Genomic DNA, 17,068 nt, shown 5'->3' with positions numbered 1-17,068 from the left:
ATAAATAAATCTAGGAATTTAGATTGTATATAGCCATATAAAATTCTTCCTGACTTCTGACAACAAATTTATGTCTGAACAAATTAAGTATATTCTGCTCACCTTGAGATTTCCCAGACCCATCAGAAAGAGAGGTAGTGGAATCCATTACAGATAGACCTTTGTCTTGTCCAGTTTGTGGATGCATTATATTATTTGGTGTTGCTGTGTCAGGTCCAACAACCTATCAAAGACCAAAACAATTTCCTCATTATTATATCAATTTCCAAAAAAAGTAAAACATGTTGAGGAAGTATTTAATGCTTATTCTAAAGAGCAGAGGGAGAACTGGGTAGTTGTGATGAATGATTCCCATTTTTGTTTGTACCTATCATGTAAAATTATAATATTCTACAGTTGCATTAAATCATTGCAAATTGCTTGAATTAAACACATATTTGCTGACACACACACAATTCTTATTCATGATGATTACATCAACATACAGTCAGAATCAGCTTTTCCACGCAGTCCGGCGCCACACTATGAAGGTGTGTGAGATGCAGCTGCAGGTGAATCTTGTTGCTCAGGACATCCTGGCACAGAGGGCAGCGGATCACAGGCTGCATGGAATGCTGGGACATCACATGGAGCTGCATGCGGTTGGCATCTTTACTGCTGTAGTTGCAGTATGGACACTGCTGAACCTAAAAGAAAAACAAAAAATGATTTGATATAATAACTATCTGGCTGTGAGTAGAGAAATAATTAAACGATATTCAATAAGTATGGCATCCTTTGCAATGTAGAAATTCAGGGCAGGAATATTTTTTCTACTCCTTAGTGGATATCATTCTTGCTCTCCACAGTCATTAGCATTACCTGCTGTTCACTGTCTGCCTCACTAAAGATACAGCCAGACATCACTTAATAAAAACAAACAAGGGTTTGATGGAAACCTGCAAAAATCATCCCTCCTGCACTGTTTGGGGTGAAAATAACTGCATATTTGAAAATTCAAATCGAACCTTTACAGGGTTTTTCTACTCTTCACTGCCCACTCACCTCATCTCACCACATTCACCTCTCCCCACCTACCCACATGTCCACCTTAAACAGAAAATGTAGATCAACCATGTTTCATGTAATTCACTTAAGTCTCTCAACTCTGCAATTTTATTAGCAGAAAACACGATTGGCCAGAATTTCTAATCAGGAGATTACAGATGACAAAGGTGTGTACTCTCCCAAGCTATGCCTTGCCCTCATTATAGGGAGTACTCTGAACATAGCTGCCTCCCCACCACCTGTCTTAATAGAATCCATTTCTGAAATGACTAAGTCCTCCCTCCTTGCAGGGCCCAGAACCAGACAAGCTAATACTTCATAATCTAATTTAAAAACACATATAATTTAAAGAGATGCAAAAGGGGGGAAAAGCAAGGGAGGGAGGCCTAAGGCTAGTGCAGGTATTCCACTTAAGAACACAAAGACTGGCCTCCTGTGCTTGATGCTAAAAAGCTCTGTCAGGGAGGGAATGGTGGGCTGCCTGCATTTAACCCTTTGATAGAAAGCTGGCGCCAGCAATTGCTTAATGCTTAGCTTAGCATTTCTGCTTCTTACAGTTCATAAGTATCTTCCCATTAGCTCATCCCACAGTGACAGTGAAGGTTAGATTTCATTAGTGCTTATGACGGAGAACTTGCCTCATTAGCCATTAGCCTCCTGTACATCTAACAACAAATTCAAACATGTATCATGGAATATGAATTACCAGATGTACATCATAAATACACGCCAAAATAAGGTCCAAAATCTATAAATGGATTTTCCTGTGCAAGGTAAAAACAGTTAGTGGTCCATTTTTTAACCCTCAGTCAGTGCACCTCTTACACTTCCAGGGTCAGCCACCTACTCTCAGTTGCTGGGAACTACATCAGTAACACTTTCAGAATTGTTGCTACCACAGCACAATTGGCAGCTTTCTTTTGATATACTGCAAACCCTTACCTGCTCATTGGCAGAGGTCTTCCCTTCAGCAGACTTCGGCCTTTTTGGTGGGCTCTCTATCTGTCGATCCGGCAGGAGGGAATGTTTAACCATAGCATTCGGTCCGGCAACCTCTTTGGATATGGCATTCACTCCTTGCAGGCGGATGGAGAGAAGAGAAAAGACAAAGGATGTTAACCACTGAAAATGAGCACTTATGTGTCTTCAATTAATCATGTATCATTTCTATTTCTATCTTAATTTGGTATTTATTGAAAGAAATGTGAATTTATATAATAGATCTCATTTTAGAACAAAGTGCTTCACAATTTGCAATTCTAGCAAAAAGCAAGAATGCAGCAAAATTACAAAATGATTGATGCCTAAACAATAGATTTATCTTGTTTTAAATGAAAGCAGAGCAGTGAAGCAGAATGACATATTAAACAAAAAAGTGAAAACAGAGTAAAAGTAAGAGCGCCCCATGTCATGTTGATATATAGTATCCCATAGATCACACATCCATGCTGTATGGGAAATTGGAATATTAATCTAGAATATACGAAGTATATAAAACTGTCACAAATGAGTAAATAAACTGAACCATCTGACATCTGGTGGCTCTGATAGATCACACAACTACTGATACACATACGTCATGAGTGATAAACACATGTAACTGATTAATATTCAGCGGGTCAAAGGTGATGATCTGAAAAATGATTTTACAACAGGACAACATGAGCGTGGATGCATGGGCTGTATTATTCACATTCATATACACTGATGTGTTTCTGCCCTGAGGACATTTGAAATGGGGAAAACTCAGGCAGGCTCATTATCACAGCACGACATACATTAAATGTTATGGTAATATTATACACTTCATTAGTTCATATACATTTCCCCAGCTGCCTCAACAACTCCTCTGTCTGTACAAGATGCTAAATTTTCAGGGCTTGGTCACGGCTGGTGGTACAGTAGCAGCACTACTTGTGTGTGTCTGTTTGTATGTATGCGTGTAAGCGTGTGTGACGTTAACAGCAGGGCTCAATGTGGAGAGATCAGCCTCTGGTTGTATAAATGCTGCAGCCGCTGATAAATCTTTCATTAGCCTCATCCTAAGATACAGGCCATGCAGGCCCTGCTTTACTCTGCCACTGCAATTTACCACCAAACACAAAGACACAGCAACAGCAACTCTCCCTCCCTCCTTCCCCTCCTGCGCCCTTACTCTCTTCCTCCCTCTCTCCCTAAGCCATCACTCCCCCCCCAACCCCTCTTTCGCCCCCCCTTCCCTCTCTTGCCTCCCCTCCCTTGTCTGGTCACTCAAGGCAATATGTGAGCCTCACTCTTGCGAATCAACGCTTCACGCTAGATGCACAAATGGAAAAAAAGGGAAATCAAAGCACTGATACATGGAGAGGGGGTTGAAAAAAACATTTTGTATTTCATATTATTCCGTGGCTCGTGTTTGTATTGGGCGCATATCAATTCCTCCGGCCCGTTCATGCATTTTAATTCTGTTGCATTAAGTAGGCGTTCCACTTATTTTATTTGTAATCCCCTATATCTGGAGCCTGAAATATTGGCCTGTCAAGAAAAGTGACAAGAGAGAGGGAGGGAGGGAAGAAAGGAAGAAAGAGTGAGGGAGGGGGGAGGGGGCTGGAGGGGTGTGTGTGTGTGTGTGCGTGGGGGGGTGGAGGGGGGGCACACATGGGCACAATGTGAATTTCCAAGAACATCCGAGAATTGCTCTGCAGCTCAGAATAGCGAGGTAATCTCGTCTTCCACTGCCTGTGATGGCCCCTGCAGGGCTTGTGTGTGTGTGTCTATGTGCATACATATACGTGTGTGTGTGTGTGTGTGTGTATCATGTGCTTCATGACAGGTCTCTGACACTCCATTGGTCAGATCGGTCCAGGCTGGTAGCACCCGTCATATCACCTGACCTTTCCAAAGACTGTGCTCCGCCTCCCGTATTTATTATGACCATTTCTAATTTCAACTTTCAATTTTTGCCTCCGTCTTCCAGTCAATTTGCAACTAAATTACATCCCTGCAAAAAGAGATGAGGCGATTGTCGGACAAGAGGCTGCAAATACATTTACAATGCGGCGGGGGGAAAGAGCCCACACATCACCATTGATTACTGTCATATTGAGTGTAAATGTATGTTTGTGCAGTGTGTGTGTGCGGGTTTGAGTGTATGCACGTGCAACATCTGAAGATCTGTCCTTCTGGTGTAGCTTTGTCCTCGACCTAGCTCTGCTTTCATCAACACTTATGACACAGGAAGAAAAACTGTTGTTTAACCTTAAATGTTGAGAGAGCATTCCACTCTATGGACACTCAGGAGCTTTAAATGGCAAGTCCTGTCAGCGAATAATAAAGTTGTTTTGAGACGTGGAATTGCATTCAAAATTGTAGAGTGTCCTCCAAGGACATAATCACCTGTAACACAAATTTATTTATTTACAAATTTATGAGAAAATAAGAATATTCCTCGGTCTGTAGTTTGTAACCAAATTCATAATCTTGGCTCCAATAGTGTGCGGATAGCAAAAATAACTAAGGTCAGAATTGAGAGCCAGACAGGAGCAGGAGACTATCCTCTCATTTTCCTTTGTCTCTGAGTCTGCACCCCACACTTAATGACTGTGTCCTTTTTCCTCCTCCTCCCTGTTCTTTCCCCTCCCTTCCAACCTTCCCCCCATCCCTTCATCCTTATGTGGGCTCCACCAGCTGCAGCTCAGTGAAGCAGAGTGGCAGAATAAACCTGACACCACCAACCCCACTCCGCCAATGACAAATGTCTGCATGCAGCAGGACCTTGCTTGATTAGATAAATCAAAAGGTGATTTATGACACTCAACCCCTTTTGCATTGCAGGGGGAGAGAGCGGCGCACTCACCACCCATCTTTATTTGCAACTGTCAATGGTGTTTAGGGAGCCTCGTATACACGCACTTATATACATGCAAGCGGGCGCTCAGATGAAGAGAAGTACAGCGCAATGGAGGGAAAAGTGGAGGGATGCAGAGAAACAGAGGGAAGAAGAAAGAAATTGATAGAGGAGGACAGAGAAGTCCATAGCTCTAAACACCTCAGGATATTTCTGTCCCAAATAGTTCCTTAAAAGGCAGGAGGGGTCGACTGTATGGTTGTAGCTAATGCTTTTTGCGTGGATCTTTTTGAGAGTCTGCCCTTTGTGTTAGAAAGGGTAAAATGTTTTGTGCAAACTGAAGCAAGCAAATGAGATTTTCACACAAACAAGCATGCCATTGAAATCTCTCCGAGTATGACTTTATATGAAATCAACTACATCATCAGGTTCAAGTCTTGGAGCGGGCTGTCCAAACAATCACACTGTAACTATTGCAATCTTTTTCTCTTTTTTTTCTCCATCTTTTACAAGCTGCAAAACAATTAAATTCTATTCCTGACATTTCATTTCATGAAAATGAAAAAAAAAAGCCCACAAACACAAGGCAGAGAGTGGGGGAAAAGGCTGTCAATTAAGAGGGAGCAGGCTGGGTGGCGGCAGCTTGGATTTAGTATTCAATTTAGCTGTCCTGAGCCCTGGCAGACTGGCTAAGGTTACGGAGCAGTAAATCTAGGAGGGAGAGATGGCCAAAACGGGCCAGGGTGGGCCGGCCGGCATGATTTACTGGCCTAGTGCTCTGAGGTTACGCATTAGGCTGACCCCTGGTCACCCGATAACATTACAGCAACACACTCTGAACCCCAAACTCCCACTGAAGCACTCAGCGGGTCCAGATCTAGCCGGAGGGAGGTAGAGAGAGAGAGAGAATGAGAAGGGGAGAGGTAGAGATGTAGTCAGATGGAGAGGGAGTGAGAGGAAGGGAAGGCTGTTAAACAACAGCTGTCTTGTAGTTTGTGATTTTTAATGACTAGCCTTCATTGCTCTTCCATCTCCAGCTTGTATTCTAATGAGAGATAAATATGAGCATGGCCTTGTCACATTTGACAAATCGTCTGAGACATTCAACAAGCCGTCATTACACAGATACACACACACATGCACAAAGGAATTGCTGCAGGCTTGTAATTAAACATGCTAATATGTTAAATATATTTTAATCTCTATTTAGAGAGACAGAAAAAGAGCAAAGCCCTCAACTCGGATTGGACAAATTTGCAAGATGCATCCAAAAAAAACAACAACTTATTTTGAATCATAACTAAGTCATGGAGAATATTTAAACATCACATCTTGTTTGCATGTGATTCTGTTTTATTCCCTCTTATCTACACAATTCAAAACTATGCCAAAAATTGATGAATAAGATTTGTCTCTGGGAATAATGAGTCATTTCTTTGCTAATTTGAAGCAGGTAGAGAGCTGTAATTTCCAATAGGCTGCCTCACAGGCTCATTTCCATGTCATATCCTTTGTTTAGTTGGTTATTTATATGAATTGGGCCCCTGAGCCATGGTGGCGACATGCGACATCTACAGTACACACACAGCACAAAGCTATCTGGAAGTAATCCACATAGGGGACATTTGCATGGAGAATGTAACATGGATTATAATTAATCTGAAGTGACATGGGATTAAAAAAGACAATGTAAATGAAGCAAGGGAAAAAGCTCTCTCTGTCTTTCCGTTCCCCCCTCCCTCCCTCCCCCCATCTCTCTCTTTTTCTCTATGTCTCTCTCTCTTCCCCTCTCTATCTATCTACCCCTCTTTGTTTAAAGGATCTTGGTCTTGGAGATGAAGTGCGCAAACACACTGCTCACTTGGTCACACTGTAATCCCTTCCCTGGAGATCCCCATGCAGACACACACACACACTGAGAGAGAGAGAGATCGGAACATTTCAAGCTTGCCAGAGATTTGGGGCTGAGGAAGGAGATGCTAAATCTTACTACATTAAGCTGGAAAAAGAGAAAAACAAGGCCCTGTCTCTGATGATAACCCTCGTATAACAACACGCTGACACACCAGGCTCCCTTTTGTGTTTTCTGGCATTTGACTTTCAGAAACCTCTTTTAATCCACATGTAAAATAAAACACCAAAAACCCACAAGCAATATTATATCTGTATTCCTGGCAGCGGACCACATGGTGATTCCTACAACAAATTATTCATTAAAATAAAAAAGGCAATACAATTGTGATTCATTAAATAGATTTCTGACATCTGATAAATTACACCACACAATAAAAAGTCTCCAGGTCCCTCCTACTTCAAAGTATGCTTACGTATGTGTAGGCCTAAGTGCCTACATATGTAAAGTAGGAGGGACCTGGAGACTTTTTTGCATGTGTGCGGTAGTGTTAAATGATGCTGGTGGTAATATGCGGCAGTAAATGCATGGATGGTGGTTCCCCGCCAGTCCGTCAGACAGGCCTGTCAGAGAGATAGAGCTGAAAGATAGATGACTAGCCAAACTAATAGGCCCCAGCCTCACTCAGCTCTCCTTCTGCCTCATTGAGCCTCACATTATGGAGCTAGGTATGGCATGCTAGGAAGAGGAGGTGGGGAGGGAGCTCGAGATGGATAGAGGTTGGGAGTTGGAAGGTGTGTGTGTGTGCGTATGAGAGAGAGAGAGAGAGAGGGAAGGAGAAAGAATGAGAGAGAGAGGGAGAGAGAGAACCCCATGCAATGACAGAAAAAAAGAGGAGAGAGACCCAATGCAATATTCATCCCCAGCCATGGATTTCCATCTCATACATAAAAAGATCATATGAATTCTTATTTGGGTAAATCAAATCTAACAAAGCCAGGGCTATCCCGACCACAGCCTGGCAGCAGAAGCATTATGTGCTCCCTACCTCGCCCAAAATAACAAAAGAAAACCAAGCTGTCTTGTACAGATTGTTGCCCCTCCCCACTTACAACATTGCCATTCTTACAAACGAATAAACAGTTTCTTCTTCCCCCCTTTCTCTCCCCTGCTCTTTTTTCTATCCGAGGTAATGCCTGGTGATAGGGTCACCGATTGGACAACAATTAAGGGATAGACAGAGCCGGAGAAAAATAGGAGAGAAAGAAAAATGAAGGGAGGGTGCAGGGAAAAAAACTAATTTAAGGGTTGCAGGGATGTGGTGCAATATTAGAAAAACATATACACAGGCCCCCCCATCTAATCCTGCGCTTATGAAAAATTAATATGTCATCGGAGAGGGCACAAGAACGAGAAAAGATTAATGCAAGGCGCTTATAAATTACAAGCACGCAAACTGATTTGATTAAAAAATAATCTGGGGCCTGGACATTGCCTGGTAATATCCACAACACTCAACTTATCCCTCTCTCTTCCTCTGTTTTTTTTCTCTCTCCTTCTTTCCCACTCTCTCTTCCCCTGTCTCTCCAATTCTCTTTTTCTCTTTCTGTCAGATGGAAACGATTAAAGCGGGTCACATGGAGGCTAGTCAGCAGCGTTCACATGTTACACACACATGTTAGAACCTTATCTGAGGGAGCGGGAGGGAGATGAACGATAACTCAGAGGAGAAGGGAAGCTTACGGTTCATATGTGTTTGGTACGTGTGCGTGGACTTACGGTCAGTTCTCCTGCTGTCAGTCAAGTCTCGGTCAGTGAGGTTGAGTCCATGCCTGGAGGACGAGCGAGGAGGTCTCTCACCATCCTCAGCAGTCTCTTCTGAAAATGCACAGAGAAAACGACTACATTACCCATGATGCTCTTTCAACAAAAACAAACAGTGTTTGCTGGCTGGGCTACTGAAAAATAAACCTCCCATGGTGATTGACTTGACAAATAGAGCAGATGTTCAGATACTGCTGTATCATATTAAAGTCTTTTGAAAATATTCCTGTTTGTACATGTTCAGTTAATCCTCATAAACCTCTTTTTTTCTGCACAAATGTCAAGTTTACCCCACTGGACTGACCCACAAATAATGCTTCTAGTGACTTGAACACATGTTCTGTTGAAAATAGCCCTGCCCTGCCTCTTCTACAGGCTGAAACATAATACACGCATGGTATGAATGCAGGGCAGGTGTATGAAAACAGAATATGTTCTACTGGGAAACTATTTTAGTCATTTTGGTGGCCTCTTCAGAAGTAACTATTCAAAACATTTTTTTTTACAACAAGGTATAATAATGTTTCCTTGTCCATATATTTTCTTTCAAACAAAAATTAAATATATTTTCCTGTTTTTGTTTTTAATCATTATTTCAAATACGTATATTATAACACAGGGGAAACTGATTTTATCTATTTAAATGTAAAAACATATTTTAATGAAAAATCTATCCACTCTACTTTATTAACAAAATAAAATTTCATTACACTTACCACACTGATTCTAATTAATTAAGTATATATATAAATATTATAAAATATATAATATAGTCATATATAAATTTAAGTATATAGATGTCATATCTATGCATATCTATATATCTCTGTAACAAATGTGCGTGTATGCACATACACATGCATACACACACACACCCAACACACACGTGCGGTTCTGTACTATTAGCAGATTAGCCTGCCCATCTCTGAGAGTTCAGCCCCTTGTTTGATAATTCTGTGTATCTGCAGTGTTCTGCCAGTGGATTAAAGTGTGTATATATGTGTGAGTGTGTGTGCGCTTTGGAGTGTGTGTGTGTAAGTGTGTACGTACGAGTGTGTGTGTGTGTGTGTGTGTGTGTGTGTGTGTGTACAAGTGTGTATATGTGTCGCCAGCACAAGCTAACACTAATCCTAGCCGAGCCCCAGCGATCCCTTTCATCCAGCCATCATTTGTCTCCGGCTGGGCTGATGTCACTTTGTAATGAATTTTGAGCAGTCTGAGAGAGGCCAGATAACCAGGCATGCACACACACTGCACACACACACAAACATATATACACACACACATATATATACACACACACACACACACACACACACATGCGACCCTCCTCCATCTCATGGCTAGCACACACAAATGCAAAATCAAACAGAAGCATTTGCACATAGGTGTCAAATCAGACGCACACAGTATCATACTCACACACACACATGCACACAGACACACACACAGACACAGACACAGACAGAGAGAAAGAGAGCGAGAGCAAAACCGTTAAAAATTTCATGTCTTCTAAATGGGGGAAAGGGAGGGGGTCTTTTTCACCACAAACCCCTCACTCTGCCAGAGAATGGAGTATGTGTCTGTGTGCATGTGTGTTTGTGTGAGTGTGTGTGTGTGTGTAAAAGAGCTGTGCTCATCAATCCTGCACTGCCTTAATAACCATATTTTACAACACACACACACACGCGCACTCACACAGAGTCATATTCATAGAAATCAGGCAAAGGGTGCATTGAGGTCAGCTCGCATTTGCATACAATCACTTTGGCTATTGTATGATGAGCACGAGCGGACTGCAACCCCCCCGTCCCTCACACACACACACACACACACACACACACGGAAACATGATATGATTAACCCTTTCACATACAGTGGGCACCGACAGACACATAGACTAAGCACTGGCGCCGTTGCTTTAAGCGCCAACACATTAAGTGGACATTATATACAGCATGAAATTTTCATGGCAGATGCTGGTATGTGATTGAGGAAAATTGTGGTTGTGTGTCTGTGTGTGTGCGTGTGTGTGCGTGTTCATATTCATGAACACTGTTATATTTTTGCATTTCCACATGCGTGTGAGAGCTGCTTGCATTTTTCACACATGTATACTGAGTCTATGTCAAGGTGTATGTATCCATCCTGTGTGTGTGTGTGTGTGTGTGTGTGTGTGTGTGAAATAGGGAGAGACTGGGGCTGCACTCTGCTCCTGATGTTTTATTAATATGTCGGTGACAACGGGGATGAAATATCTCCTGTCAGCCAAGAGAGCCCGGACTGCAGAAATTGCAGTTTTCACTGCTGCTGCTGCTGCTGCTGTGGCGTCCATCTTTGTATTTTAATTCACCCCACCTTCATAGAGAGGGAGAGAGGAAGGATAGATAGATTGTGTGGAGATAGGTGTAAATGTTGTGTGTGTAGTGGGCTCGAAAGTCCTTCACTGCTTTTTTTTTTTGTCTATACTTGACTTTTGTTCGATGCCGACAAAAAGCAAATGGCACAAATTGAACAGCGAGTTTCACAGAGGAGTGACGAAGGAAGAGGAGGGAGAAGGGTCAAAACAGAAATACAACGGAGGGAAAAACCATCTGATTTACAGCAAGGTCAGGACAATGTCTCAGAAGAAAGACTAAAAAAATCTTAAAAAATCATATTTTCATCTTAATCATTATTTTTCTTCATTCCGTGACTGCACCATGTAAAATCTCATAGGCCTGCTTCAAATAACGCACTATAACAGGTTCAAAGTATATTCTTCATTATCATATCATGATTATTTTTATTATAAAATATAGCCCATGTAATAATTGCATACATTAATTTAATTTCTTTATATACAGCCTGTGACTTTAAACAAAAATGTGAGCTTTTAAAAGTTGGTCATCATCATTATTACATACTGCAAATCAGCAGTTTATATTTTGAGAATTATTAATTTGAGGTTTTGTACTTAAAAAGCTCATGTTTATTACTGTCTTCATTTGTTTTATATGAAATGATGAATATTTTTTACATTATTTTTTATTTATCTATCAGTGTGAATAAACTGAAATTAAACATTAATTTTCCTGAGGAGGGACAGGACGGTATGAGGAACATGACTGTCATGGTTGCAGCCAGATGATAATGTGACTAACCCATCTTCTTAACTAACCTCTAGGGGGCACTCTACCTGTAGCTAGATAGGACACATGAAAAATGAGAGACAATGAACAGAGGGAAGGAAAGAGAGGAAGGAATGAGGGTGAAGAGTGGGCGAAGAAAGAGAAAAAGACCAAGGAGAGGAGGGGTGATCATCTGGGCCTCATCAGTGTTTTTTTTTTCACTCCTTTCCCCTTCGAGCTGGTTAGATCTGTGGCGAGTTGTGTGTGCGTGCGTGCATACGGGGAATGTGTTTCCACACTGAGGACATTCCCAGACGAGCTCTCTCAATACATCAGCACAGCGTCTGCCCTCTGACTGACCCTGACAGTTACACACCACATCAGTGTGTACGGGAGTGCGTGTGCGCCGGGTGTGTGTGCGCACAATGTTTGAGTGTGTTTGTGTGGATGTGTGCCATTGATCAAGTGAGTGAGACAGTGACTCCATGTGTTTGCATGTGAGTTGTCATGTGCAAGTGCGTGTGTGTGTGTATGTGAGAGAGAGAGAGAGAGAGAGAGAGAGAGAGAGAGAGAGAGGGAGAGAGAGTTGTGCGGCAGGGACTCTTAACCATCAACTTAATCGCTACCAGAGGACGCACAGAGCAAAACTTTCTCAGTCACCTTCCACTGCCTCTGTGCGCGCACGTACACACACGCGCGCGCAGAGGGAGTGGGTCAGGCTGTGGAGGGTGTGTGATTTTGGCAGCCTGGTGGGACTCTCTTTGATGTGGGTCGGTCGGAACATTAAAGCTGGCCGGTGAGCTTGAGCTCACCACAGACCATGGGTCCGATTACCGTGTAACCAACACCAGCCTATATTTAACCGTTAAAAAGAAAGAATAATTAAGTGACTCTTGATCAGGGATAGAGGGAAATCAATCTGCTTTCAGATTTAACTATTAATTGGAAGTATAACCATTGGGCTTCCTGCATGAATACATTTTTTTGTCTACCCCACCCCACCCCCATTAAAAAAACAACACCTGAAATCTCCAAACACAACTTATTTTCTGTGCAGGAGCTTGGAAGAAAATAAGATGTTCCCAATTATTTTAAGTAGCAGCAAGATTTTACAGTTATTCACAATCATTACTTAAAATCACAATCAAGAAAATAATAGAGAAATGTGTGGAAGACAGATAGATGCAGGGGGATCAAGAGAATAGAAGAGAAAGAGATGTTTGGAGCAAAAAAAGACCAGAGGAATAGACATATGGGAGATGGAGGCAATAGAGGATGTATTGAAAGTGTCGGAGCAGTGTGTTTGTGTGTGTGTGTGTGTGTGTGTGTGTGTGTGCCCCCTAGCTGTATAATGACCTGCTCTGAGATCACTCTCTCCCCCTCCCATCTCCCCCTAAGGGCCCATAACCACCATGCCGGGTCATTATGTGCCCGGTGGAGGACTCAGTTGTACAGCACACAACCGTAGAGCAATGCCACGCTGGGAAACTGGACACGGAGGCTCCAAAATGGCTGAATTCATTAGCTCGGCCGAGCTGCCTCTAATTTGCTTCCTTAGGGCTAGGATGGTGCTCATTAAAGGGGTAAAGGAGTAAAAAAAGAAAAAGCTTTTTTCTTACATTATTGTTTATCTTAAATCATGGACACTATGAAAGCAGAACATCGACTGAAACCATAATTGCTGCCAAAGAAAACATCATAAGAAATATATGAGAAATGCTCTAACAACTAGAAAGAAAAACTGTTCCTATATAGCTGTTATGAGTCTGTATGCAACATTATTATCAGTAGTGCTGTGCCATCTGAAGTAACAACAATAATAGAGACTAGATATGGTCTATGTGCGGTGTCTCTGTGGTAGTAATGCGGCCTTAATGTTTTGCGTAACACCCATGACTGCCATGTCTCCACCACTTAGCCGTGATGTTGACGATGATTTCTTCCTACAACTCTGGTCATGTCCCCTGTGAGACCGTGTTTGCATGTGTGCAAGTGTATATGAGCAATAGGGGCCCTGTGATGTCACATTCCTGCGCCGCGCGCGTGGCTCTAGTTTGGCCCGTAGGTTTTAAAGGGGGAAAGCTTTGAAACATTACACCATCCCACACAGTCACAGCCGTGTGCGCACACACACACACACACACACAGTCAAGGGCCAGTGGTAATACTGCCAGAGTAATAACCTTACAGACTTACTGATCTCCCTCCCTCCTGTTCTCTCACCCTCAAATCTTTATTTACCCTAGTCTCCCTCTTTACCCCCCCCTCTCTCCCCTCGTTCTCCCTGTACCTTTCCCCCCGAATTTCAGTGCGTTTAACAAGCATTTAGATCTTAACCAGATGTTGTTAATGTAGCATGTCTAAAATACTAAACATCAACCCAGCGGAGAGGGGCTACAGCTCCTGCACAGGGCCTGGGAATAACTGACACACACACGCACACACACATACACACTCACACACACCTACACATGAAAAACCCTCTCTGCACATAACACACATTTACTCCCACACAGCGTTCAACGTATTTCATGCACAGAGGTCCGCAGCCCACATGCTAACATGTAAATACGCACACCAGCACAAGCAAACACACGTGTTTCCATCCACACGCTCCAATCCACCCACACCCACCCGTTTATTGCTTAAAACACATGAGAACTTATTACACCAGCAAAAAATATCTATTGTTTCAGGTTGACTGTGAGAGCCAGACAATAGGATTGTCACATTTAATACGCTCCTGGTGTGAATGTCAATAAGTTGAACTGACAGAATAAGCTGAAAAAATGACTTTTGTATAAAAATGCTTGTATCAGCAGCTCCAAATTTGCTTTGTTGTTGTCAATTACGACTTCCTGAGACACTTCATTGTATTTTCTTTCGCTCAAATTGCCCGCTTCGCTGTCTTGCAGGCGACTAACAAAACACCTATTACTCTTTTGGAAAAAAAAAAGAAAAATCATATGAATAAACATAGCCAAGATTAAAGGCTTGCGTGTCTTGCTTGCTGCGCAGACAGAAACTGTTGTTTCGTGTTAAGAGGGGTTTCATTTTCAGTGCTGCGAACACTTGGGGGGATGATGCTAATGATTCTTTAATAGCAAATACAAAAGGTTTTCACAGGACAAAAGTATGGCTTCAAAAGGTTCAGTGGTGGAAAAAAAAATGCTGCAACACCTGGCCTCATACAATGGGCTAGCACACCTACTGTACACCTCCACAAGTGTGCACACACATAGGCTACACACACAAACACCTGCATCTTACACAACAGCCATATTGCATTTCGGCTGTTTGAATCACCTTAGGCTGAGTAGGTGAATTGAGGAGGCGGCACGGCAAGCTTACTGAGGGATTTAGGAATAATTTGAAAAGAAGATTCCTCTCCTCTGTTTCATCTCCCCCCATCTCTTTCTTTATTTTCTGTTTTTCCTGGTCTTTTATGATTCCTCAGTCCAATATTTATCTAGCCCCTGATTATAAACATCTGGCCGATGGGGCAGTCCGCACAGCGGCAGCCGTAAAACACACACACACACACGCACGCACGCACACTCTCGGGGAGTCGCACACATAGTGGAAATATCACACACGCTCGCAAACGTGACCCTGTCAGGTCCAGAATGAAGGAGGTGGGAGGGAGAAACAGAAAGAGAGAAAGTGAGAGAGTGGAGCAGACACAGAGAACTAGAAGCTGAGGGTTAATGGCCTTCCCATCTCTGTGATAAGAATTCATTCTGTTCTATTACCAGCACTTATCTACAGAGGCTGCTGTCTTTCCCCTCTCTCTTCCTCAAAAAAACACACACGCAAACACACACAGACACACACACACATGCACAGCGTGGGTCTGAGATCGATAGATGAACCTAATGAAGAAAGCAGCTGTTTCTCGGCATACCTGCTCAACTCTATCAGCCCAACAGGATCTCCCCGACGCATTCATCTGTCTATCTGGCTATCCATTTGTCTATCCACCTATCTATCCATCTGTCCATTTATTTTTATATCTTTTCACACAGCTATCCATCCATATGCCTACCCTATCTGTTCCTCTTTGCCTTCATTTATCCCTCTATCTGTCCATCCATCACTACACTGGTAAACAAAGATACCAGCAGGGTAGATATAGTTTCCAATTGACCAGACTGGTCCTTGTCATGTATTCAAGGTTTATCTATTTTTCGGGAACTAATACAAGGCCTGAAAACAGGGAATCTAATAAAATGGCTGCCATGGTTTAAGAGAATGGCTGTGTCTGTGCGCGTGTGTGTGAGTAAGTGTATGTGTGTGTGTGTGTCTATGCTTAAAATAGGCCTGTGACGGGCAGTGGCCAAATGGATAATGCTTAAACAGATCTTTATCCTATTGGGCTACTGTCCCGTTTTTAGCTGCATAAAAACCATCTGCTTTCAGCGCCACCAAAAACAAGACTGTAATCCTGGATGGAAATCAAAGGAAAAGATCTGAGCAGATAGAGAGGACAGATAACAATACAGTTATAAGATCAAAAAACATTTTTTATCAACAATTTATTTACTAAAAAATAAAATTTAGCACAAAAGAAAGTTGAATAATCCTTATTTAAAAGAATTACATGTTTATGATTTTTCATTTTTGACATGTTTTGTGTTTGTATTCAGTGACTCACACTTGGCCAGGATAACAGCATGTTTGTTTGAATTACACACACAGACACAAGGCAAAAAGAAAAATTATTTCAGGTCTCCATTCACTCTATTCATTTCCCCTGCTTCTGTGTCACTACATTCCTTATTGATGGTGTCTTCAGTTGAGTCGGTAGCACCACATAGCTGCCATTAGCACATAACAATTTCATATACTGACAATAAGTCCGTGTAACGTGTCCTTTGCCATAGAAGAGTGTGCAAAACAAAAATGTGTGCATCATCAGGGTCTTATTATGTGTTGAGGTTAGCGGAGAGACGGCAGGACTCTTCAACATAAGAAGAATAGAGTCACTGAAGAAAAAGAGAAATATCTTCAAACCCAAATATTCATTAGGTTGCTCAGAATCATCTACAAAATGACCACATGGAACCCGAAATACATGTGCGCATATGTTCACATGCAACACACAAACGAATACACAGACCTGGGGCAACTGCCCTGGAGATGGTATTCACAGACGGGTTACAAATAAGGAGTGTTGGCTTTCCTCTGACTTTCTCAAAAACATGCAAAAAATGTCCATTTCATTACTGGCTAAACAATGTCATATGGGCCCCCACTGGCCCTAATAGAAGCAGACAAAGACAGAGCAGCACACATATGCTTCGAATAAATCAGATTACTGAGGGAGAGTGGGGGAGAGAACGAGTGAGAGAAAGAGGGAAAGAAAGAGAGACACCGCCAGACACTTAGAGGATTGACAATATTCCCTTT

At 42.3% G+C, this 17,068-nt stretch overlaps 1 protein-coding gene across 3 annotated transcripts in view; it reads right to left on the bottom strand.

The window, feature by feature from the left end:
- The window catches only part of zfhx4 (zinc finger homeobox 4), an 85,337-nt gene that overhangs the window by 10,381 nt on the left and 57,888 nt on the right, over nt 1–17,068 (bottom strand). For all 3 annotated transcript variants that reach the window (XM_085763182.1, XM_085763180.1, XM_085763181.1), the window contains exons 7-10: nt 8,505–8,603; nt 1,990–2,123; nt 486–686; nt 103–223 (exon numbers count right to left, since the gene is read on the bottom strand). In XM_085763182.1, coding sequence (XP_085619308.1) covers nt 103–223; nt 486–686; nt 1,990–2,123; nt 8,505–8,603 — 555 coding nt within the window. The remainder of the gene's footprint in view (nt 1–102; nt 224–485; nt 687–1,989; nt 2,124–8,504; nt 8,604–17,068) is intronic.

This window comes from Trachurus japonicus, chromosome 20 (genome assembly GCF_045865225.1).
Source record: "Trachurus japonicus isolate A0001 chromosome 20, Traja_1.0".
Taxonomy (NCBI): domain Eukaryota; kingdom Metazoa; phylum Chordata; class Actinopteri; order Carangiformes; family Carangidae; genus Trachurus; species Trachurus japonicus.
The sequence above is the reverse complement of the archived record's forward strand: the minus strand, read 5'-3'. Positions and strand labels throughout refer to the sequence as shown.